The sequence below is a fragment of the Glandiceps talaboti genome, chromosome 15 (assembly GCF_964340395.1).
Source record: "Glandiceps talaboti chromosome 15, keGlaTala1.1, whole genome shotgun sequence".
NCBI lineage: Eukaryota > Metazoa > Hemichordata > Enteropneusta > Spengelidae > Glandiceps > Glandiceps talaboti.
The window spans coordinates 3,062,597-3,089,421 of record NC_135563.1 but is presented as its reverse complement, the minus strand read 5'-3'; the positions used below and the strand labels follow the sequence as shown (position 1 = coordinate 3,089,421).

Below are 26,825 nucleotides of genomic sequence, written 5' to 3'. Positions count from 1 at the left end.
TGATGCCCAAAAAAAAGAATGGGAAAGTTTATGTGTCACTTTGCGGAAAAACTATCGATTTTTCAAAATCAGCGATTTAAAGTCTCCAGATATTTTTTGTATTAATTTTTGCATAATGTGCTAGATATTGAAAGTAAACACATTTATTTTGTTAGGACACACATTCTAGCAACTGCAAAAACCATATTACTGTATTTATTACATATGTAGGTGTTGTGCACTAAGCGCATACTTACTCCTAAACGTTCACCTTCTACAACCTTTGGATATTTTCCTGAAATCTGACATTTTTAGCATGTATATCAACATTACAAGCTATTTATTAAGAGAACGTATATTTCCTGTAAAGATATATGTTCTAGCAATCAGAAAAATGTATCAGCATGGTCCTAAGATGCTGAATAAAAAGTACAGAAGAAGATAGTTTACCCCTACCCCCTACTGTCGGTATTTCAAAATAATAGCTTATATTGGTTTTAATGGGGGAAAATCATTAATAACCCTCAAAATATTCCATGTTAACCTACTTTTCCTTGTTCAGCTCATTCAACGGAATAAAAAAAATCCCCTTATGTGTATCAGATCATGTTATTTAAAAAAAAAATAATTGAACGTTTATGCGTAATTTTGCGGAAAAATTGTTGATTTTTCAAAAATCGGCAACTTAAAGCCTCCAAAAATTTTATTTCTTAGCATATGTGTGGCAAACATTATATCATTAGAAATTTTCTCTAAGCTTTCCAAATATATAATGGATAATAAAGTCCGTGCTTGCATGTGTCATATGGAAGACAATGTGTTACCCCTACCCTCAACCTTTTGACGCCATTCAGGGACGCACATGTAATTTGACATAGAGGCCAAAACAGGTAGTGCATCCCAAAATTTTCACTGTTAACATTTTGTTTCTCATTCAGTAGACTCCAATGAACAGAAAATACCTATGTTGGAGGTTTGTGGGGGGGGGGGGGTGCACGGTAACCCCCTCTGGCCCATGGACTAGCATTGTAAAAAAAAATTTCAGGCATTTCAGGCATATTATTACGGTGTTTTTTTAAAGCCGGTAAGCTGGTAAATGTTAACGGGTTCCCCGATCAATTTTAAACGGAGTTCCCACCAATATAGCTGTGGCCCAATCAAAGTGAAACGACGGAAACCATATAAAATGCTTTGAAAATCGTGTTGTAACTTATAATGAAGGCACCAAGTTAGTTTCATAAAAAAAACTGCGTAGTCTGATTGTATGTCTTGCTTTCCAGCATAGTACTGAGAGTTTTTATTTTGATACATAACATGTACCCATGCAGGGCCAAAGCCTGACCAAATTGCCGGGGGGGGGGGCAGAACTTTGTCTTGTGCAATCATGCATTTAAAATTTAAAAAGGTGCTAATTTACATAAATTTGCATGTAATTTACATAATATCTATTTTAGAATACACAATTAACATACGTAAGGCCAGAAAAAATAAAAATGCTGGTCAACGGGTAACCTAACAATGGTGTAGTTCCTCTCACCCTCTCTTCTAAAAAAAAATGTTAAGCTCCGCCAAATTAATTAAACTCAAGCATTATTTTAGCCACTCCTTCTTTCACCTACACTACAGTGGAGATATAAAATCATATGGTACAGTGATGCATAAAAATATCAGTCATAGCCAACTACAATAATACTCCGAACGAGATTATAATTACTTTACACAGGATGTGGATTTCACATGCATAAGGAGATGTCTCTAATTAGCGCTAACCTATACAAGGAGGTACGTACTTAGCAATACACCTTCCATCTTGTTTTGGGAGAAAGACAATTATCACCTTGATTGATACTGATTGGAGGAGACAACTCCAAATGTGAAAAATTTTTAAAATAAGACAGAGTGTAGGAGGCCAATGCTTGAATATGGTAATAAAGTACCAGTATTGAAACAATTATGCTATGCATTACATATTATCTGGAAGTGTATTTCGTTGTGGCAAATCCGAAAGATATTTTGCGGATGTGCACTTGGTAAATGACTTCTCCTGAAGTTTAATTTGGTTCCGAATAAATTTAAGAGCAAAACATTTCAAGACTTTCAGACTTTTGATGGCCCAATGACTGCTCAGCCCACTCTCATGGTCGTAAACTTTTGTTCAATTCTTTTTAGTGCACATTGGATATGCAACAGCTTAATTTAATCTCAATTCATGCCTGTATGCATCATCAGAGCCAAGTAAACCGCTGTATAAGATATTATGTAAATATATGGGTAGGTTGAACAGCTTTTTCATTTTTTCTGGCCTAATGTCGTATCTTTCAAAGTAGTTGCCGGAAAGATGTCACATTCAAAGTAAAAAAAAAATGGATGGCGCTTTCTCAAATAAGTAACACAACAAAACAATCATTTTTTTTTACCCAACTCCCAAAACTTTTATGGCCTCGTTTATGTCGGAACCCAAGGTGAACTCAGTGAATTCTCCTTGTCATTATCATCATAATGGAAATTGAAGTTTGGATTTTGATGTGGAAGGTACAGCTCTGTTTACAAATTCAGGGCCTTTCTTTCCATAGCAAATTGTCGCTTCAAAATGAATTGCGGAATAACGCTAGTGTCAGTGTACAAGATAATTATATAGGAATTGTCACGTAAATAAAGATTGTAATAACATCACTATGCATTCAAAAAGTTGCTTTTTTTCTTGCTTTTTCCCCAAAAAATCTCGGGGGGGGGCAGCTGCCCTCTTGCCCTCTTGCCCCCCCCCCCCCCCATTTCTCAAATAAGTAACACAACAAATTAATCATTTTCTTTACCCACCTCCCCAAACTTTTATAGCCTCGTTTCTGTCGGAACCCAAGGAGAACTCAGTGAACTTTCCCGCACAAAGAATTTTTAAATTGCTGCAAAAAGTTACAATTTTTAACTGGACACATTTTTATTCAAAGTTAAGCCAGCGTACAATGCAATAGAGATATAAAATACATATAGCGAGGAGTCAGTGTACAGTCACTTTTAGTGAACCATCAATTTAAATCGCGCATGCTAGGAATCGTCACGTAAATAATGATTTTAATGATAATAACAATAATAATATGTAATAACATCGCTATGTTTTCAAAAAGTAAATTTTTTTCTTTCTTTTTTGCAAAATCTCAGGGGGGCAGCAGCCCCCCCCCCCCTCCCGCAGGCTACGGTACTGCCTTGTCGAAATCAAAGCACACACGCAACACTGATGTTGCAATTTAGTGTTGCTATTGTTGTGTGTACCTGGAAAATTACTGCATCATGCAAACACAGGTTCCTATGGACACAGCACAGTACAGTCAACATGTCACGCTCCCACGTAAAAAAAAAACCCCAAAAAAAACAACTCACACCGTAAAACATGTCTAGCAATATCTCAGTATGTTGAGATTGTATTTTACAAGACAAACATGGTAGGAGACGATACACCACGATGCCGCAGTGAGCACAGGTCGTTCTTTGAAAGACAACGAAACTGCTTCGTGTCACTGTGTGGGTGGTAATGAACCCAATCAAAAGAAAATGACATAAAGTGAGTACATAATTTTCAAGAGGGATAGTTATCCAACAAAACTTTCTGACGACTTTCTGGGACTAGTACTCTGCTGCTTTGCTAAGATTGCGAATGTGAAAGGTCATAGACTGTACTGTGACGACACATGATACCCGGACATGATACGTCTGAAGCATGAAGGGAAGGGTTAGAGGAGGAACTTAGCGTTCGATATGCTGACGTGGCCATGGAAATCAGACTGTCGTAATTTTTTCTTAAAAGAAGCAAATCCTAGACATGTAGTGACTTTGAAAAGCATAGATTTTGGAGTACATGTACACATAAAACAGACATTTCCAAGACTTCATCATGGCCCACCCATCCATGCATGAACAGTGGACTCGCCCACGTTGAGACGACATGTTATTACATTGTCATGTGTTGTCTTATCATGAAGCCGATCTCTGTAGTTTGATGGGTACAAAATATCAAGTTACCTCATTTTCGTTTCGATTAGATTTCTATAATTGGAAATTAGAATGTACCATTTTGTTCATTTCAGTGACATTTTAGTAAGTATCACCTAAGTAGTGTAGTAGGTTGACAACACGAGATAGTATGTGTTTACATGTAAACGATCCATTGGTGAGTAAGTCGTCTTCAAATTCACCTGAGAGTTCAGGTGCCGAAATTGCAAGTCATCTAATACATTTGATGATTTAACTTAAAGCTGCACCTATTGAGAAATTGTGAAATTTGCGGAAAATGATGTAGATGAAACTCGGCTGTACTAGGATGCGACCCTGTATAACACCCAATCCCCACCCCCACTGTATGACACCACCACCCTCCCACCCCACCCCGAATTTTGAAAAATTATTTTAAAATTATTATGGGTTCTTTCAACTGCATGCATGTCATCAATGAATGGAATTAGTTATCTTACCAATACATTACATGGTTATTAAGACAATGTCATATAACAATCGGGTAGCTAGTAAAAAATTTGCACCATTTATACTGATATTTTTCATCTCAAAACCAAATATAACTAATTGTTTTGCTTTGCTTCATTGCAAGTGTTCTGATAAATACTTAATCTTATTACCATAGTTCCCCATCAATTTACCCAGGAGTATGTTCCCCGGCCTTAAAAAACGCTGTATTACAGATCAATGAATTCAGCCCTTTGTGCTCGATCGTGATGCAAGTTGTTCAGATCATGGCTTAAATCAAGCACTCTAGTAGAGGATGTCAGGAAGATGGGGTTTGCACTGCACATATATACAACAAGTACATGTATGACAAGAATTATAATGTGCCATGCTCAGTAGAGGAAACAATAATAGCATGGGTACACCTTGACAAACACAAACATGGACAAATCACAGTCAGGAAAGAATTGTATAGGGTTTACTATAAAAGTTAGATACACATAATCTAGTTGTATTTGATTACTCAATATATTGTCACCAACGAACCTGTTTTGATGGACTATATGCAAGGTCCAGACTAGGTGCACAGGTAATTTCATTAATTTCTTACATATCACACCATGTGTAAAATGTATGTTGTATCAAATTCCAAAATGAGTAAATATTCCTGAACTTAAAACTAGTCCCTAGTCACGGTCAGTTATATGACATACAACACTAAATCAAGCACGTTCAAGCAGACTCTTGTGAACTTTGGAAGCATTAAATAAATAGATTTAGCAGGTTCTCGTACTTATAGCTGATCGCGTGATCAGGAGAGGTCACGCGTTCACTTGCTCTAAAAAATCATGATCAATTGTTTATTCCACAAATTTATTGTTCCCATGTCACCTGTGGGCCATCGTAACCGCGGGGGCCGTAATCGACACAACAAACCTTAGTCCGGATGTTCAACCTGTATTGAAAAGGGTAGGTATAACCTTACCTACCCTTTTAAACACAGGTTTAACATCCGGGTTAGAAGTTTTTGCTTTTTATCTGACGCGTTCGATCGATCTAACATTAAAGGTAAGATTAATGATTCTTTCATTTCTCAGATTATAATTTTGTACTATATATTTAGGCAAAGACTTTCTATACTAGGAGAGCCGTCATTACTTATGGCCGTGAGGGTGGTATCGGAGGAATTGTTCCAAAATGTTCCATTCGAATTAATAGCAGTGACAATCGCACTGTCTATAATAACGTTCTTTACATTTACATATGTGGGCTTCATTACGATGGAGAAATCTCACACTGAACTGTACTGATTCAGCAGGACTTATAGCTTGAATCTTGATTAATGTGTGGGAGAGACGACATTAACAAATTAACCAAATGGGAAAAGGACTGGCAAATGGGAATCAATACAGCAAAGTGTTTTGTTACGAATATCACCTACAAAAGAAAGCTGTTGCAATATATTCATAAAAAGAGAGACAATATTTCTAAAGTTGTCAAGCAGCACTCCGACTTGGGCATTGAACTAAGCTTACACGTGACATGGAATGGAATGGAAGCACCACATATCAAAATTAACATCACATGTAAAGTTATTGTCGTGAAATGGAATGGAAGCCCCACATATCAAAATTAATATCACATCTAAAGTTATCGTCGCAAAAAACGGCCTCTTTTATGGCACCGTCCAAAACGCGCCGTCCAGTATAGCGGAAGAAATAATAATAGCTCTGGTTTGCGAGAATGATCTATTAGGGAGCCTTCAGTAATTACGGGGCGGGGGTGCGGGGGGGGGGCGATTTAGGGTATGTCTACCCTTGTAAAATGTGACCCTCCACCTACTCCTTCATCTAAAATGTGACCCTCCCCCAATCCCAAGTTCTAAATTGTGACCTACCCCCCCCCCCATCCCAAAATGACAATTTCACTGATAGATGGATGGAAATTATGTGGACAGATTAAAGAGACAGTAGCTGTAACTTTTGATGATTTTTTTCAGTATGTTTTGTTTTGTATATCAACTACAGTTTTTAGTTTCTTGTTCTACTCCATAACGCACATCGAAACACTCCTGTGTTTGGCAAACGCTTGTAAACACAGCCTGTATATGTACAAACTGCATGGTTATTTTTGACAAGTGAATTTTAGTCAGGACTAAAATTATCAACAATAACAGTGCACTTTGCAGACTGTGTTGACAAGCCAAATACATGTATTTCAACATGTTTTAAGGTCTGGAGTAGAACAAGTAACTGCACTCGACACACAGAACAAAATTATTGAAAAAAATATCATCAAGTTACAGATACTGTCCCTTTAATTGTATTTGACTTTTCTTGCTGGAATTGACTGTAGTGTAGAATATTTACATCAAATCAGCTATATATGGAAAACAATTTTTAGCTGAAACTTCATTTCAAGAGGAAACTATTTTTTCCTTCATTTTTCATGCAACTTTAGAAGTAAAACAGAGTACAACATAAATTACCTGTGAAAATCTAAAATATGTTTATTACCGTTTATTACCATTTTCAATGCTAAATTCCAGTGAAAATAAAATATTCTACACTATTTTCTGCTCGATGGACATTCTCATGAGACAAGATATTGAAGCAAGTGACTGGTTTCAGCATGTATGTGATCCAGGTCAATCTTTGCATAGAAATCGGGTATATGGCTCATATGCACATTTTGTGCTTATATGGCAATGTATATGCATTTTAAAGCAATGAGCAGCTTGTTCTCTGTCACATGACATATTCCCAAACAGCCAAGCTACACAAGATGTCATTAGGACTTGTTTGGCAAAACTGTAAATTGTAACTACATGCAGTTTAGCTAAACATGAGCCTGAGTTTGAAGGGATATGTGTTGTTGTTTCTCTCAGAATTGTAGACTTTGTTTGAAATAGTGCAGAGTGCATTTTACAAGAATTTTATCTTCTCAATGTACGGTAACAAGTACAATCCAGGTATGGCATAAAATGAGTCAACGTAAAATCCGGGTGGGGACAGTCCCAGACGAAGCGGGTACGCTAGCTTGTTAGAATTTTCACGGAAAAGGGAGTGTTTTCGTCGGCCATCTAGATCCGTCGAATCGTAAAAAGGGGCACTTTTTCAGGTCACCCGCTCTCCGAGAATAGGGGTAGGATGCCCTTTTTCTACTCTCTCTCGGAAGAAACTTCCCAACGAAGGCTTTGGGACGAAGGTCCCGTAATAAGGACCGTAGATTGTCAATGCAAGATCAGCGTGTTACACTATGCCCAACCATTACATAGAAGGGAGTGTATTGTGTGTGTTCCTGTATCACCACAGGTCAGCATACTTCGCTTATGGTATTCGGCGAAACGAAACGAAACGAAACGGGATATGGTATTCAACGAAACGAAACGAAGCAAGGCAACTGTGAATGCAAAATGTTAGGGCATAGGTACCAACTATGGCTTTCAATTCTGTTTACCTCAGTTTTTTTCTTTTGTAATTTGTAATTATCGCTTTCATTTTTAAGAGTCTTGTAACATATGGTATATCAGCATTTATGGTAAACAATAGTATTCAAACATTAGGGCAAACAGTGTACGTGCAGTGTATGGATTAGGTGTCCTTGAAGGTAAAACCTCCCGGATTTTGGAAATAAGGGGGTGCCTTTTGCAGTGATTTTCTCCCAGATTCACTAAAAAGGCATCGTCGCAACGTTCTTAACGAGCCTCCATTTATTTCGAAATGTAGTGGTAGAAATAATAACTCTGGTTTGCGAGAATGTAAAAAGGGGGTGGTTTTCATTGAAATATTTCGGGAAAAGGGGTACATTTGAAATTTCGCTAACAAGTATGGGTTCCCACCCATCCAGGGACTGCCACCGCATTAAATGTGACCCTCCCCCTGGACGGGTTTCTAAAATGACCCTCCCTCCTGGACAGGTTTCTAAAACATGACTCACCCCCAATCCCCCGCCCCCGTAATTATATACTGAAGGCTCTCTTAGAGCATAAAGTATTTTAGGGTTACTACAAATATTGTGCAAGTATTTGGGTCCCTTAGCGAAAATGCTGCTGAAAAAATTCAACGCAGAGCAGCTCGGAAGCTTCAGTAGTCTTGCCTTGAAAATCGCAGATCAGTTAGCAGACTAACTTTCCTATATAAAGCTACAAATAATTTAATTGCTCAAGATGATAAACTACCAGAATCATATATAATAATAATAATGACATCAAAATACTTTACAATACACATCGACAAACGGGTAACCCTGTTAGGACCAGCCTAATCTACCCAGCCCCCCCCCCCCCCAAGTAAAGCACAAAATCTAAAGGAAAAATAGGTCACACTTGGAAAAGGACAAACAGTGCAGAACAGACAGAACAACATATACAAATACATCTACAAACACTACAAATAGAAACAACTTGAAACAGAAACAGAAATAGGACACTACAAAACTTTGATATTTTCTGTCTTTCTTAAGGGAGCGATCAGTTTTTACGGCCGGGGGTGGGCCGGTGACTTCTTGTTCGTGTTGTACTTAAAAATAGCGACCCCCTTTGATTCATCCACAAAACAATCCAACCCCCCTCTGACAAATAAAAAACCACTGCGCCCTGCCCCCCCCCCCGATATCTGCTGACAAGAAATATTCTTTTTGTGCTTGCAAAAGACACTCTGGATTCTCAAAGCACAATACAGCACACTGCATAGTTAATTTTACTTGTTACATTTACAGTAATTTTAAGTGTATCTGGTAAATTGCTATCCCAAATCCATCCATTGCTTCACATGTATAAAGCTCTTTAGATAGGAACCCTATGAGAAGTATAATTGTCTGTTCATGGACATACACAATATTCATGGTTTAGTAACCAAAAGTTCTAGGATATCTCTTAGATTGGGTGAACTATTACCATTATAGATTAATTCAGCTAATTATAAAGTACAATGTTAGAAATGGAGTTAATATAATTGTAAACCTAGGGGTTTCAGTAAGTTTCAAAGTAGGGAGAGAACTGGAAACAGTATGGGGATAAGTGCACGCTACGCGCACGCGTGTCTGCTATACAAGCGCGGGGGGGGGGGTCCCCCTCCCACGGTAAGAGCTTTTTGAAAAAATGAACTTCATTTGGAGGCCATTTAGAGCACCATTCAGAAGTAAAACACAACTTAGTTATATCATAAAAGTATCACTAATTTTAGGATTTCAAAAGTTTAAATCATTTCAAGTCATATTGACACAAATGATGACACAAAGATCAAGTAGAAAGTAAGAAAATTTGGGGGAAACATGGCATTGCACAGTGGAGGTCAGTTATCATTTAGAGATACAAATTCATTAAATTATTTGAAAGTGTGTCTCTATTGGCTATGTTTGTGTGCAATTCAACATGTTCAGGTCAATGGAGGCATAGATTTTAGAGTCAGAGCATCCAGTAAATTTCAAGGTATTTCATTTCTTATGTGTTTATGGTTTATTGTATGCACATACATTTGTTGTATGGAAATTTAAGTACAGCAGGGTGGTTCATGATTTCGTTCAGTTGTTGAAAATAAGGTTACCCCCCCCCCTTTATTCACTTTGTAAAAATGATGACCCCCTCCCTTCGTTGAGTCCCAAATTAAGGTGCCCCCTCCCCGATTTACCGCCCCCCGGCCGTAAAAACTGATCGCTCCCTAAATATTAAAGTCGGAAGTTCATTCCATAATCATCATCACGCTCTACTATAGGTCATATTACGGGATTTTCTGGGTCCATTAACCAAGCAATCGGGGTTTCTTATCTTTCTTATCACTAAGTAGTGTTTGTTGCCAATATTTACAAATGTAATAATAATGCACCCTTAAGTAACACCAAGTCAACAATGTTTCTCTTGCTCACTGGTACTACTTTCGGGCATTTCAACACTGAAACAAATTCCCGAACATTTGAGCTAATTTTTATTTTGCAAGTGAAAATCCCACTATCTTTATTTTTAACAAAGAACAAGTGGTGTATTTTATTGTGCAACTATTTTTCTCTTTCCATGATCACTGTAATTCAAAAGTGTAGTTCACAGCGCAAGATTATTTTCAAGGAGTAAATCATATTAGGCAAAGCTAAGCTCAATGTTATATCAGTTGTTATCAGTTTTACTGACCTATTATCAGTGACATTATAAAAAGCTTTAGAGATGCAAACAATGTTTATTATACCCGACTTCCTGGCTCACCAATTCAGTCGGGTTTGTAGCACTTAATTAACGGTTAATAGGGGAAAACCGTCATAGTATGCATTGTTCTTCCCTCATATCGATCATTGTCAAGAAAAGCTGCTATAAATATTCACTTATTCCTCGGACAATTCCAGAATGGAATCTCTTACCACTGTCCATCCAACAATCAAAGACAATAGACAGTTTCAAATCTGCCCTCTCCAGCATTGATATCACCGATCTCATAGATCATACGCATGTGAACATGGGTTAGATCTAAAGGACGCCACCAGCGTTAAAGCCTGTGTGATGATAATCCTTTTAGATGTTTACACAGTACATATTAGAAGTAGAAGTAGAAGACAGCATCACCATGATGGCTGCAGTGGATGGATCCGAGGAGAGGGTGTCAGGGAGCCTTGGGGTGGGGTTGGGGGTGAATAGAGGGATGTTACTTTTTGTATATAAATCGACTCTCGGGGAGGGCCATATTTTAGGAAATGGGATATCCGATTGGGGGAGGGTCACAATTTAGTTTGACTCATTGTATTGCTTAACATTGCATTATTTTGGAGGGTTTGTCATTCTATCGGTGCCACCACCGGTTCCAAATCCCATTGCTGCCATGCGGGTTAGGGTTAGGGACCGTTCAGTTTCTTCAGCCTGGGGGGGGCGGTGGATTCTTAAATTGGGCCGACAAAATGTCACTGACCCCCCCCCCCCCCATCTGTAAAAGCAAAAGCAGGCTGACCCCCCTATCACTTAATTTTAAAACATGATGACCCCCCCCCCATATGTGTATTATATATATATATATATATATATATATATATATATATATATATATATATATATATATATATATATATATATATATATATATATATATATATATATATATATATATATATATATATATATATATATATAATATTCCTAAGACAGGTATTTTTTGATCATGACTCAGTGTGGACTGCTTGACTGTCTTGCATCTACTTTATAAGATCCCGGGTTAGCACTATCATAATTATAATTATTGACTACACAGGGTAAATATATTCCAAAGAGTTTGATAGCATCTTGACAGTGAAAGGTATGGGAAAGCTTGAGCAGGGAATATGTATATCTCTTATGGGGGGGGTCCCCCCCCTAGAAACCCTGGAGGTTTTTTACTATGAAGAGTCAATTTTGAGACTATTCAGATCCTTTCAGACAATGATTTCCAAGCTTTACAAGACAGCACCAACATGTAAAAAGAAAAAAATATTTTTGAAATATTAAGTTTGATAGCATCTTATACAGTAAGAGGTAGGGGTAAGAGCTTGAGACTGGGATGTGTACACCACATGTAGTGGGGGGGGGGTCCTAGAAGTCCTGGAGGTTTTTACTCTGAAAAGTCAATTTTGAGACTATTCAGACCCTTTCAGACAATAATTTCCAAGCTTTACAAGACAGCACTAACATGTAAAAAGATACACAGGGTTGAAATACTTTTGAAATATACTTTGATAGCATCTTGACAGTAAGAGCGGAAGAGCTTGAGACTGGGATACCCTATGTCCACCTCACGTGGGGGGGGGGGGTCAAAGGGGGTCTCCCTCTAGAAGCCCTGGATGATTTTTACTCTTAAAGCCAATGTTTAGGCTATTCAGACCCTTTCAAGCAATAACTCAATCCATGCTTTACAAGACAGCACCATCAAGTATCAGAAACTATTCTTTATAACTTACATAGGGTTGAAATATGTTCTTAAATGGCATCATTATATACATGTAGTAAAGGTCAGCACATCTACTGGTAGTATCATTGGTAGGGGAGATTTGGAGTTTTAATTCAATTTTAGATTATCTTGGCAAACATTTCACATCTTTCAAAGACTATCATCTCAAATTAAAATTGGGTGAAAATATTTAAGAAAAGTTTAAGATCATTATTACAGTAAAAAGGTTGTTGGTGCATCTGATTGTTGGTTGAATGCATGAGTGACCTCTGGGGGTGAGGGAGTCCTTGGGGGTTTCCCCCTGGCAGATCTGCAGTTGTTTGCTTCTATTAAGGCAATGTTTAGGTTATTCATAGCCTTTGAGGTAATATTTCCAAGCTTCGAATAGCTAACGTAAATGTTTATAAGTTTTAAATGAGTTTCCCATGTCACATAAAAATGGCCCCGTAACATTGGTATAGTGGCATTAATATTGCATGTATAGTAAAGCCACCGGTATGTTAGAGAACTTTAGGTGGTCGTACCTAGTGTATACTAGAAACTGGAATCTGATGAGATGTGGTGATTTGTAGTGTCAATAACATGTAGTGTCCAAAATAGAAAGTGTATTAATCCCTTCTGACAAGTTCATAGTGACGAGTAGGGAACATTTTAGATTAACTTCTTTTATAAACTATCTATGAAGATTAATTACCATTACGAAACCTTCAAGTTCACTTTTGCCCCAAAGTGCAATATAAGTGAAGCACTGATTGTGAAACAGCCAAGCATTTACATGACATGTTCTGTAACTAGTGTGGTAGCTAGGTTATACATGTATATGAATATGTATAGTTATGTTTGAACTAATAAGTAATATTAAAGAATTCATGTAAGAAACAGGGAGAAGAACAAATATTTACATGTATCACATTTCAGACAAGGCTATATGCCATTGTAAAAAAAAAGATTTTTTTTCTTCCATCACAATCCAAAACACAATGACCCCCCCCCCTATCCACAATTTTGAAAACAGCATGACCCCCTTACTGCCAATTTCAAAAACAGGGTGACTCTCCCTCCCAATCCACCGCCCCCCCCCCAGGCCGAAGAAACTGACCGGTCCCTTAGGGGTGCGGATTACGGTTAGGTTTAGGTTTAGGTATAGTGATATCAATTAACCTATATCAAATTGATGTTGACAACCATGTAATGAATTAATAGTCAGTTGTGATATGAGGAGAGGAGAGAGTCTCACAGGTGTAAACGGGAACAATTGGGTAAGATACTAGGGATAATGTTGTGGAGATGTTGACCTCACTCCCGACTGCCAATCTAATCATTGGGAGTTGCATTGTGGCCTTCATCTCAGCCAATGAGATCCAAACACATATATTTATTAATGCAATGCCTTCCTCATACACGTCCACATGACGGTGGTAGTGGGAAATTATTCAATCCCTTTAAAACTTTCAACATTGGTGGCAGCAGTGGGATGAAGTCCTTGCCATTGATTCTGGGACTCGTGTCCTTTTACATATCTGACAGCATTTAACTCATGTTTCGAATAGGGGAGGGTCATGTTATAGAGAAAGAAAGTAGAGTGATGGCCACCTTTTAGCACGATGGAGCGGAGTCGGGGGAGGGTCACATTTTACGCACCAGTCTGAGCCTAATTTCCCCCACCCTCCCCTTGTAATATACTGAAGGCTCCCTTATGCTGAAAACTATTTTGTTTAGATGCTCTTCACACAGATTAAAAATTTGAGGCGACAAGGCTTTGACAGAGCCGATCGAATCTGTGTTTTTGCGACTCAAATGAACACGAAGATGAGTATCACTTCCTATTGAAATGTAATTTTTTTGCCAATGCTAGGTCCAAGTATATTCCACAGTATTTTTATTCGCCGCCGCGCCTACTTATGAAAAATTTACCGAGCTGTTATCATCTGACCAAATAGTTAATTTACAAAGTCTTGCAGCCTTTCTCAAGCATGCTCGATCAGTAAGAGCAGAAGCAAATAAATTGGAACTGTAACCTTTAATCATATTGTGTAATTGTTCATAGTGATTTGATTTGTATTTTAGGCCGATGGCCTTTGAATGCAATATATGACCTTGATTTAAAAAGAAAAACTTTTTTGAAATTAATTTAGGAGCTACTTAAAAACACGAAGTATCAAACCATGGGTAAGCGATATCATTCATAATCACAATAATATTATGAGTTTGCTTTCTTCCATTACATGCATATTGCATTCTGTATATATATGTATTCTGAAGATAAACAATAAGGTGTGTAACCTAGCATATTTGGTAAGGTTTGCAAGATACCAATTAGTTATTTTAAGTATATTAAATTAACATCTGACGTTGGATCATTGTGATACACACAACTGGCAGTCAGGTGTATAACATATCTTAAAGTGGGTCAATATGCAGGACAGATAGGATGGGGAAAACCAAGGAGAAAAATAGTCTTGTTACACAGACAACCTTCAAGAATCCAGCTCAGTAGGAAAATATTGGATGATGATAATAAGGGACCTAAACATAAAATAAGATATGTACATATACAGAGAGATAAAAGACATCAATGACAAAACTTTGTATAATAGCCCATGTGTACTACACATAAAAACAGGTACATATAATACATGTGTACTACACATAAAAACAGGTACATATAATACATGTGTACTACACATAAAAACAGGCAGATATAATACATGTGTACTACACATAAAAACAGGCAGATATAATACATGTGTACTACACATAAAAACAGGCAGATATAATACATGTGTACTACACATAAAAACAGGCAGATATAATACATGTGTACTACACATAAAAACAGGCAGATATAATACATGTGTACTACACATAAAAACAGGTACATATAATACATGTGTACTACACATAAAAACAGGCAGATATAATACATGTGTACTACACATAAAAACAGGTACATATAATACATGTGTACTACACAGTCATAAAAACAGGCAGATATAATACATGTGTACTACACATAAAAACAGGTACATATAATACATGTGTACTACACAGTCATAAAAACAGGCAGATATAATACATGTGTACTACACATAAAAACAGGTACATATAATACATGTGTACTACACATAAAAACAGGCAGATATAATACATGTGTACTACACATAAAAACAGGCAGATATAATACATGTGTACTACACATAAAAACAGGCAGATATAATACATGTGTACTACACATAAAAACAGGCAGATATAATACATGTGTACTACACATAAAAACAGGTACATATAATACATGTGTACTACACATAAAAACAGGCAGATATAATACATGTGTACTACACATAAAAACAGGTACATATAATACATGTGTACTACACATAAAAACAGGCAGATATAATACATGTGTACTACACATAAAAACAGGTACATATAATACATGTGTACTACACATAAAAACAGGCAGATATAATACATGTGTACTACACATAAAAACAGGTACATATAATACATGTGTACTACACATAAAAACAGGCAGATATAATACATGTGTACTACACATAAAAACAGGCAGATATAATACATGTGTACTACACATAAAAACAGGCAGATATAATACATGTGTACTACACATAAAAACAGGCAGATATAATACATGTGTACTACACATAAAAACAGGTACATATAATACATGTGTACTACACATAAAAACAGGTACATATAATACATGTGTACTACACATAAAAACAGGTACATATAATACATGTGAAACAGATGTCTCTATAATGCCTTTGATATTTACTACATTTTGTACGTTTTTGTTGTTTTGCCATTCCATTCCTCTGAATAAGTTTTACACAGGTTAATGTCGAATATAAGACACGCCCCCCCCCCATCCGCTTTGTAAACGTGTTGACCCCTTCTTCTTTAATTGATCACTACATTGAACTAACCCCCCCCCCCCTTGTGATTGTCTCATATACTATTCGCACATAGCTAACATATTCTTGTTACACTGCTTCATTTCAGTCTGTGAATATTTCAGTGAATTGGTCGTCATGGCAGCTGGTTATAACATCGATAATGTCAAAACAAATCTTGACAATCTAATGAAGAAATTAACAGACAACCCACGATACAAGAACGGAATTCCACGTCCGATTACATTTTTGTATCACGTCACTAACCAGGATAATAAAATATTGGCAATCAACGGTGGTGGTATCCTTACCGCAAATGTGTGCAAAGCAGCCAGTCATTCTCCTTGTGGACCTATTGTTAGATATCCTCCCAGGGCTGGTGTGTTCTTTTGTTGCACTTTAGGAGATGAGCAGGGAAATCTACCCTTTACATCACCCTATGGTACAGAGCGTATCAACATCCCTGTACATCACTTCTCAATCGGTCAGCTATACCATCTCTTCTTTGATTCCTACCGAATTAATATTAACTATATAATGTACATCTACTTGGTTTTGGTAAACCGTTATGATGCAGCAAACTTGCAGTATTGTCAAAATAATCTACTCCCGCTAGATGGAACCAACAACGGAATCTTTAAAATTGTTCAGACGGCGACAGGTCCCCAAGTACGAGTATATCATAAGGGACGTTGCATATGGGTCGAAATTTTTGTGATGGGTAATGTCAACATCCTCCTACCTGGAGCAGTATGGGATCAAGTGAACTCCCAGCAGCAGCTTAATTTGGTGTAACAAAGTGCAATGTCTGAACAGTGTATGAGTTGACATATAAACTTAAATGCTTGTTTGTCATTGCACAAGCCAAAAATAGCCGATTGTATTTGTAATGTAATAGGACACCATGATCAAATGAGTGTCTGTGTTTTTGTGTGATGAACTTCCACGCAATTTTTGCTGTCTGTCATTGATTTTCTATTAAATAAAATACTAATTCAATGAATCTCTAGGAATTAAAACTATATCGAAGTTAACTTTGGTAACTCATGGCACGACAAATATTTATAAAACCAAATCAGTTATGAAATTTGATAATTCAAAAAAGAATTATGAACATTAACCAAATAAAAAGTTCTGGTATGTTTTAAATTTTAATAATCGCCAAATCATATTTTCCAAACGTGGGTGACAAGCTAAATATAGCATTATGTTAGAAGTATATGCAATAATGCATATTTTACACTATTTTGTTAGTTCTGGCATATCTTATTATTTCTCAAATTAATAGAGTTTATGACATTATTGTTATGATAAAATGACGTCACATGTAGTTTAAAGTGTCACGGAATGAAATTACAATTTCCTGAGACAATGTGTATAAGTTTATTGTCTTGCTTTGTGTTTTCTAAGACAATGTGTATAAGATTATTGTCTTGCTTTGTGTTTTCTAAGACAATGTGTATAAGTTTATTGTCTTGCTCTGTGTTTTCTAAGACAATGTATATAAGTTTATTGTCTTGTATTGTGTTTTCTAAGACAATGTGTATAAGTTTATTGTCTTGCATTGTGTTTTCTAAGACAATGTGTATAAGTTTATTGTCTTGCTCAGTGTTTTCTAAGACAATGTGTATAAGTTTATTGTCTTGCTCAGTGTTTTCTAAGACAATGTGTATAAGTTTATTGTCTTGTATTGTGTTTTCTAAGACAATGTGTATAAGTTTATTGTCTTGCTCAGTGTTTTCTAAGACAATGTGTATAAGTTTATTGTCTTGTATTGTATTGTGTTTTCTAAGACAATGTGTATAAGTTTATTGTCTTGCTCAGTGTTTTCTAAGACAATGTGTATAAGTTTATTGTCTTGTATTGTGTTTTCTAAGACAATGTGTATAAGTTTATTGTCTTGCTCAGTGTTTTCTAAGACAATGTGTATAAGTTTATTGTCTTGTATTGTATTGTGTTTTCTAAGACAATGTGTATAAGTTTATTGTCTTGCTCAGTGTTTTCTAAGACAATGTGTATAAGTTTATTGTCTTGTATTGTGTTTTCTAAGACAATGTGTATAAGATTATTGTCTTGCTCAGTGTTTTCTAAGCATTTCTGATAACGACAATATCTCTTTGTTACTTTACCACGCTTGTAATAGACTGTAAATGACATTTACTTGACATGTAACTTGACATTTTCTACCAGCCTATGTAATTATGTAGATTTCATAGATATAGATTTCATATCTACATAGTCATGACACGCTAACTGAGTCGTTGCAATAATCAATCTGGGATAAAAAAAAAAAAATTACCAGGAATAAAACGATTTTCCGCATTGTGTTGCACGTGTTTCGTTATCTGTCACTTAGCTTGGCCTAAGTTTAGTGAAGATGGCTAGTAAACTAAAGATGGATGTTTGGATGCCAAGTTTAGTAGGTTAGGTGCGATATGGTGGATATACTAAAACTAATCACGAACGCGTAAACATTAATCAGGGTTTATTTAATCTTCAGTATTATATGAAATTTAGCAACCTTATTTGTATATAATTTGTATATCAACTGTTTCTAAATTCCTGCTTAACTGTTTTGCCTGATGATGTCAAACGTTGTATTTTTCCCTAGAATATGTGTTTAACATGAATAATTTCGATTAAACTAGAGGCTTAGAAATTCCCACACCACTGGAGTGTTTTCTGTTATTACTCCGGTAAGACAGTTTAAATGTTAAAGGCAGTCATTTATATCATTGTAGCTCCAACGTTGTCAAATGCCATGTCTAAATTGTGGCTAGTATCCGTTCATCAAGCTGGTTTGCTTTAGAGTACATGATTGTACTTATGGATGTTGACTTTAGTCTGGCATAGAATCCTGTATCCATGTGCATTAGGTCCGAGAGCCTTAGTCTATATTTGAATGTAGTAGATGTATATTTGGGATTAAATACGAGTTGGTGAGACAAAGTGTTCAGGATTTGTTTGAAATTCGACCAACATTTTAAAAATGACGTCTTTCACATTTTAAGTGCTTGATGATACTGACTAACTGTCAATTTGTGATTGTAGCTTGAACTAACGCTTTTCTCTGTCTTATAGCCGTGTAATGTGTGACTTTTGCTAATGTCAGTTTGAAAACGGATACAAAATTAGTCTCAATCTGCGACTACGCCATCTAGTGGCAGCAAGTGAACAAGACCAGATGTTGTAGTTTTAAAGGATCTATTTGTTGATTTTAGCCTAGGTCTAGAAGCCCTCTTGAATATCCGTGTAAATTTACATAAATCAACTTGAAGGTGGCCACCATCATTCTTGAAAATGACACATTTCTGAAAATCTCATACTTTGCAGAGCTTAATGATGAAACAAAAGATCAAACTTGGTATGAGTACAAGACAGTGTTCCTTAGCCTCGGGGGAACATATCTTTGTTTTCCTAGCATACTTCTGTATATTAATTGCTTGTACATTATATCAGGAGGCCTGGAACCACAAATGAACTAACTAACTAACTAACTAACTAACTAACTAACTAATATAACTAACAAACAAACAAATAACCATAACAATACATTGAAATATAGCAACCAATTCCATGTAATTTATATAAATTATTAGATTATTGAATTGCTTGATTCCTACTCTTTTATCATATCTATATCTGCATATTTTAACAAGAAGTAAGCAAGTCTGTGTTCTTGGTACTCATCTTTACCCCCACATCCGATCTGTGGAGTAGAAAAACTCTATAAAGTGGGGTTGAATGAAATTAAAATGTAAAAATCCTTGGCCGGACAAATACAGATTAAAGTAGCCGAACATAGAAGTATCAAATTCTGAAATCAAAAGGAGGAATGCTACTCGGAGCCCAATGTGTTTAAAAGTTAACAAAGTATCAGTTACTTTACTACTTGAAAAGAAAGTTTGTTTCTGGTACTTTTAAAGTATTGAAATAAATGTGTGTGTGTGTGTGTGTGTGTGTGTGTGTGTGGGGGGGGGTTATCGGTATCGTGTTTTAGAAATACAGGTTACGTGATGGTGTGGGCCACTCTGTTTTGGGTTTTATAGAGCTGAGAGTGGGGTCAGCGACTTTGTTTAATAGCCCCTCCCCTTCATCGGCCAGAGAGACTGATTCCTAAGGGCAATGAAGGAATTGTATAATTTACAAGAATACATACAGTAACAATGTGTTCACAACTTCTAGGACATGAAAACTCATTACATTTGACATCTGTCAGTGTTATACAAACTTTTATGGACAGAAACTTGTTTTTGTTATTTTCAGGTTTCCTTGAAAGGATTGGGGGGGGGGGGGGGTAGTCAATGTATACTAACATACTTTCATGAAAATTATAGGTGAAGAATGTGAGTTTTGGAGATTTTTAACAGTACCATTTATATTTACTTAGATGCAACTGAGTGATTGTGGTTAGAACATTCACATCAATGAAGTACTCCAATGGGGCTAGCCACACATGTAGTTAAAGTCTTTGGTGCTACAATTCACTTGTCTGGTTTATTAGAATAAGCCATATACTAATTGTATGAGTGACTGAGACTGCACTTCTCTATAATTTCATCTCTAAAACCCAATTTCCCAAATTGACATTGTTTTACTAAATTTACACAGAAAAGATCAGACCATCTTGCCTTCATCAATCTTTCATTTACAATATATATATCCAATAAATCTGCCATGTGATTTCAGAGTATATTTGATTTGAGTCATTACATCTTGAACAATGGTACATCTAGATGCCTCTAATAACAACTTTCTTACCAAACTCAACGCCAATACATGTACACTTCCTTGTTTCTATAGTTTATGACTTCCATGATTTTCGACCAAAAATCACAAAATTTTAACTTGACAATAAGATCATCATATCTTCAACAGTCCTTCATCTAGACATTGTAGGAAACACCCACCCAATATTCCATGTAGAACAATTTACTTCATCCAGACATTCTAGGAAACATCCCCACATGTCAGAACAATTTACTTCATCTAGACAATCTAGGAAACATCCTCACATAATGTCAGAACAATTTAATTGGCAGTTTGTGATTTTTTAAAAGCAAAATATTGCTTTGTTTTGGTCCAAAGTCACACACAGATGGAGCAATCATTTTGATCTTGACAATTTCTCAACTATTATCCCCACAATTAGACTGGCACTGAGTCTCTTGGCAGATTTGGTGTTTTCACGCATAATCATCAAATGTTTTGAATATGTTATTCATTTCAAATGTTGTGGAGGAAATTTAAAATATGGTCAAATTTTTAAATTATTACCAGGGTAGTAGTCCTTAGTGTTCACGATCACATTAGATCACTATGTAACACACAGGAACACAATTAACTCCCCCCCCCCCCCACACACACACACACACTTACTGGCACGAAAATGCTTTGTTGGGCTTTCCAGGGATGCAAATGTTTGTTCTGTTGGGTTTCAGTATAATTAGCAATAATTTTGGCCATCTTAAGTGTACAGCTAGAATGTAACCTCTTTCTCTCTTTTCACCTTGAATATGTTTGTCAAGGTCAAAGGTCACATTCTCATTAGAAAGCTCATCATTGATAATGTGAGGGTAGACACTTGAATGGTGTCCATAGGTATCAAACTTTTGGAGATAACATACAGAATGTGCTTTTATCATAAATATGGCAGCCATTTTGCTATACAGGTCAAGGTCACAAAATTAAGTGACCTGCATATGCTTTACATGGTCAAACCCAGGTCATGATTAAAATATTATCATTTTAAATGTTTTATTTGACCTTGAAGAAGACTTTTCAGGGTCAAAGGTCAGTGTCTTAAAAGACAGCTCATATTTGATTATATGGATGTAGGCATTTGACTGGACACACTACATATTACACCAGGTCCTACAAAGCTATGATGCATATTGTGAAATGTAACAACAAATATGGCTACCATTCAGCCATATTTAATTCCGTCACAAAACAAAGTGACGTGCATATGTCTCATATAGCATGATACCTTTGTGCATACCAAAGATATGAGGGTGCACGCATGCACAGACGGACGGAGCCCAATGTAATAGCCAGCCTCCGGGCGGTGCCCATTGGGGGCTAAAAAGCAAGTTTACTCCACAATGTAACATGGTATTTTTAGTGCTGCTTGTTCTACTTTACTTGTTTCACACACACACACACACACACACACACACACACACACACACACACACACACACACAAAGTTACTTCACCATGCATACAGTACTAATGAGCCCCAGTTCAGACTGGCTAAAATGTAGCAGATGCTTTCTAAACCCAAACTGTGGCTTGTTTTCTTCTTTGCTGTATTTCATATGCTTGCTCCCAATAATTCCACACTTGAGGTGAGGCATCATGGGCAAGTAAACAATGTTAGGAGCTTCACACATCTCTTGAAACTTAAAGAATATTTAGGCTATCTGTGAAGGTCCTGTCATTGTTTACTTACCCATGATGCCTCACCAAGTCTATAGCAGGTCTCTTGCCAATTTGTGTAACTTTACTTTTGAGAGGTCGCATGCTGCAGTTTGTGAAAATGGCTTAATTTTCTGAACTTGGTAAGTATGAGAAAGGCTGCCTTAATAAACCAAACAAGCCTCTCTTTTGTTACAATTTATAGAGAAGAATCAGAATTAGCAATTATGGTATTGATAAGATTGACACTCAATATACCACCAATAAAATCAAAATAAGCAACACAGACACATAACAGTTGAAATTTGCAAATTGTTGTATTAATAAAATACAATGTATTTAATATGCACTGCTGGAAATGTTACAGAAAACTGTCAAGTGACTCCCATCAGGAGAAATAACTTGTTGAAGGCAGTGTGGTTTCCAAAATGTGATAATGGAAAGAAACTGTCTGATAGTAGAAGAGAAAGTAATAAATATGTGGAACTACATGGTGCTGACATACTGGTATAACTTAAAACTTTTCAGCAAGGTTCATTCTGTATAAGTTTACATTTGAGAAGTACAATACATGGTGTGTTCTCCAATCAGTTGGCCCCTTTAAAGCTGCACTAGCTGTAACTGAACATATTTTTTGAAAATGTTTTGTTAGGTGCAATATCTTACTCATAATATTGTACACTGTGAACAGTATTGCATCACATGTGGATAAACATAGTTTTGTAGCTCTATGCAAGCTAAATCAAATCAAATTGATTTTTGGGTCCATACCTTAAAATCAGTGTCTTCACTGATCATGATTTCAGCCTGTTTCTATACTGCTTATGGATAATATCGACCACTGGTTAACATGTACACTGTTTAATTATTGGTATTCAAACAACTGTTAGTGAATATATAGTGGTTGTCTAATCAAAAATGATACTCCAGATACAACATGTACAGTTTTGACATGGTGACAGATTCAAAACTGAGCTTTCGCTCAAGATTTAAACTTGCCACCAGACTACCTATGGATAATATTGGCCACTAATTAACAGATACGGTGTCTTTTTCTAAGTAATTGACCAATTCTTAGTGAATATATCTTTGGTTACTTGATGAAAAAATATCCCAGTTGAAGCTAGTGAAGGTTTAAAAGGATTGTTATTCAAAAATGGTAACTGTTGAGGAAACTCCCACTCCACACCTTGCTTTATACAGCAAACTAAAGTTTAATGTTTATGTTTCTTAAAATACTTGGATTGAAAACTGTCAACTGAACTCATTATTATTTCCCTTTCAAAAAGTACTTTTGCATTGCTGTAGAAAATGTTCACATTGCAAACTAAAAGATGGGGTGTAACTTTTGAATTCAAACACATCAAGTCAAGCTCTGCATGACTGAAAATATTCACATTGTGAACTGAAAGTTGGTGTACAACTAAGTTGTATCCAAGTACAATACTCCTCTGCATGGCAAAGAATGTTGTTTTCTCTAAATGAAAAGTAATCCTAAATTTCAGGCATCAAATCTTTTAATTCTCTCATAACCTGCAAAAAAGTCTACAAACTAAAAACTCAATTTCCATGAAACTTAAATTTCTGTAAATTTGAACCGACATTTTCACAGATAAGGATTATTTCAAATTCAAGTTTTTAGTGAAAGTGTGAAAAATTTACACAATAATAAATGATTTTGGAGGGTAAATTCATTGGTTATTGGTAAACTTCCCCAAAGTATTTGTAATTATTCTAAAGATACTATGGGTATAGTTTTATTTCATTCTTGTACATACATGTAGTAACCACAACACTGTCAAACTTTTGGGGTAACAGTTCATAGTTCAAGTGTATACTAACCAACATTGATTCAAGAAAATGTTGATTTCAAACGTTCTTGTGTAATTTTATACAAGCCAGTGTTTTGATTTCAAGGTAAGTACAGAATTTACTACCAATTCAGCCACATTTCATTATCATCTGAATAAAAATCTTTCCTTCTTGAGGCACAAAAAAGAGTACTGCAAAATGTCAATGATTGCTTATTATGGAGTAATTTTGATGGTATTATGATGAGATTCAAAATAAAGAAAAATACATAAAGCTTGTCATGTAAACAATTACTTAGGTATTAAAATGTCAATAAGTAACGAAGTTCTCATAATTATTTGTTGGTGAATTCCAATATCTTAGGGACTTGACCTATACAAGCATTCACGGTTTTTAGAATGGCAAAGAGGGGTTCCACTCTAAGTGGTACACTTATATGCTGGTGGTCTGTCTAATTGGGTTGATACACCTGTAACATCATTACGGTAATGCACTGGACTCAAAATTAAAATCCCATTAACATCTTCACTTTATACCATTTCTGTTCTCATTCACAAAATTAATCAGAATGCATAAAACAGTAACTTGTAAATCAAGAACATTTACAAAACTAAAGGCATGAATAATTTGGCAACAAATTTTTGGGTAAATTTTGATCAAACAGAGAGAGATGATTACCGAGTAATTTGACTGATTAGTGTCTGCATCTACTCAGATGTGTTTTTCCAAAAGTAATTTTCAACATGGTAAATTGAAATACATTCAACCACTAGACTGTAACGGTGATTGGTATGGAATCACTTCATTGTCTTTCAGCTCTTTCATAATCAGAATACAAATGATCAGTTTGTTGATAGAAGTACCACCTATACCTTGTACATGTGTACACACGGACTCATTTTAACCACTTATCATGTGTCAAACCATTTAACAAGCAATAATTCTATATTTGCATATTTATCAACATTAATCTAAACAGTAACATCTCTGCCCTATGTCTCATTTCATTATCTGTAATTTCTAACAACCGACTGTGACAAATAAAATATTTCCTTTCTACATTCCTCAATATTTATGCTATATTACTGTCATTATAATTAGGAACAAGAGGGATGTTTGTCAGGCAGATTGATCCAAGATTATATTACCATCAAGTCAAGTAGTACCTCATCAAAATAGTCATAAATTTCAGCAATCTAACCTGAATTATATCTTTTTATTCAATATTAGGTTTTTACTTGTCATGTCGTTAAAGTATTACAGCCTCAATACAAGTGCTTTCACCTTTTGAATGTCACCTTCATTTGCCCTCCTCACATTGGACAGTTTACCATGTGATCATCATGCACAAACACCTGTATTGTCACAGTAATCATGGTACTGCAAACACTGTTTTCCTATATTGTTCCAAACTATTACCGGTAGTCTGTACATCCCAGACTTATTCCAAACTATTACATCTCTACTCCAGTGTTTTCCAGACTTATTCCAAACTATTACATCTCTACTCCAGTGTTTTCCAGACTTATTCCAAACTATTACATCTCTACTCCAGTGTTTTCCAGACTTATTCCAAACTATTACATCCCTATCTTTCAATGTAAAAGCCTCCTTCATTTTTCAATTGAGTCCAATGTTTTGTACTCTTTCTAAGCAATGAAAGATATGTTTGATTCTGAAGGTGTCTAGATCTGTTTGATTCTGAAGGTGTCTAGATCTGTTTGATTCTGAAGGTGTCTAGATCTGTTTGATTCTGAAGGTGTCTAGACCTGCTTCAATGATACTAGCTTGTTCAATTGCTGAAACATCTTATATTCATCACAGGATGAATAACACCGGAATCTTGTGAAATTGTCATTTGTTGCCCAAATGTAGTTGTTAAAATAAAAGTTGGAGTTACAATTCACAAATTTTATGATTTTCATAAGTATACATGTCTAATTCAATTCAAGTCTATCCCTTTGATAGAAACCAAAGTATACATGTCTAATTCAGTCTATCCCTTTGATAGAAACCAAAGTATACATGTCTAATTCAAGTCTATCCCTTTGATAGAAACCAAAGTATACATGTCTAATTCAGTCTATCCCTTTGATAGAAACCAAAGTATACATGTCTAATTCAAGTCTATCCCTTTGATAGAAACCAAAGTATACATGTCTAATTCAAGTCTATCCCTTTGATAGAAACCAAAGTATACATGTCTAATTCAAGTCTATCCCTTTGATAGAAACCAAAGTATACATGTCTAATTCAAGTCTATCCCTTTGATAGAAACCAAAGTATACATGTCTAATTCAAGTCTATCCCTTTGATAGAAACCAAAGTATACATGTCTAATTCAATT

The 26,825-nt window shown here is 35.9% G+C and overlaps 1 protein-coding gene across 1 annotated transcript; it reads left to right on the top strand.

The window, feature by feature from the left end:
- The first annotated feature begins 5,416 nt into the window (after positions 1 to 5,416).
- Positions 5,417 to 19,170, top strand: LOC144446573 (uncharacterized). Its single transcript, XM_078136370.1, has 2 exons — positions 5,417 to 5,499; positions 16,356 to 19,170. The coding sequence occupies exon 2, from the start codon at positions 16,385 to 16,387 to the stop codon at positions 17,039 to 17,041; it is 657 nt and encodes a 218-aa protein (XP_077992496.1). The 5' UTR covers positions 5,417 to 5,499; positions 16,356 to 16,384; the 3' UTR covers positions 17,042 to 19,170.
- Positions 19,171 to 26,825: the final 7,655 nt, after the last annotated feature.

What these genes read in the sequence shown, in the direction of transcription:
- LOC144446573 (XM_078136370.1), top strand. Translation starts at nt 16,385, where the DNA reads ATGGCAGCTGGTTATAACATCGATAATGTCAAAACAAATCTTGACAAT.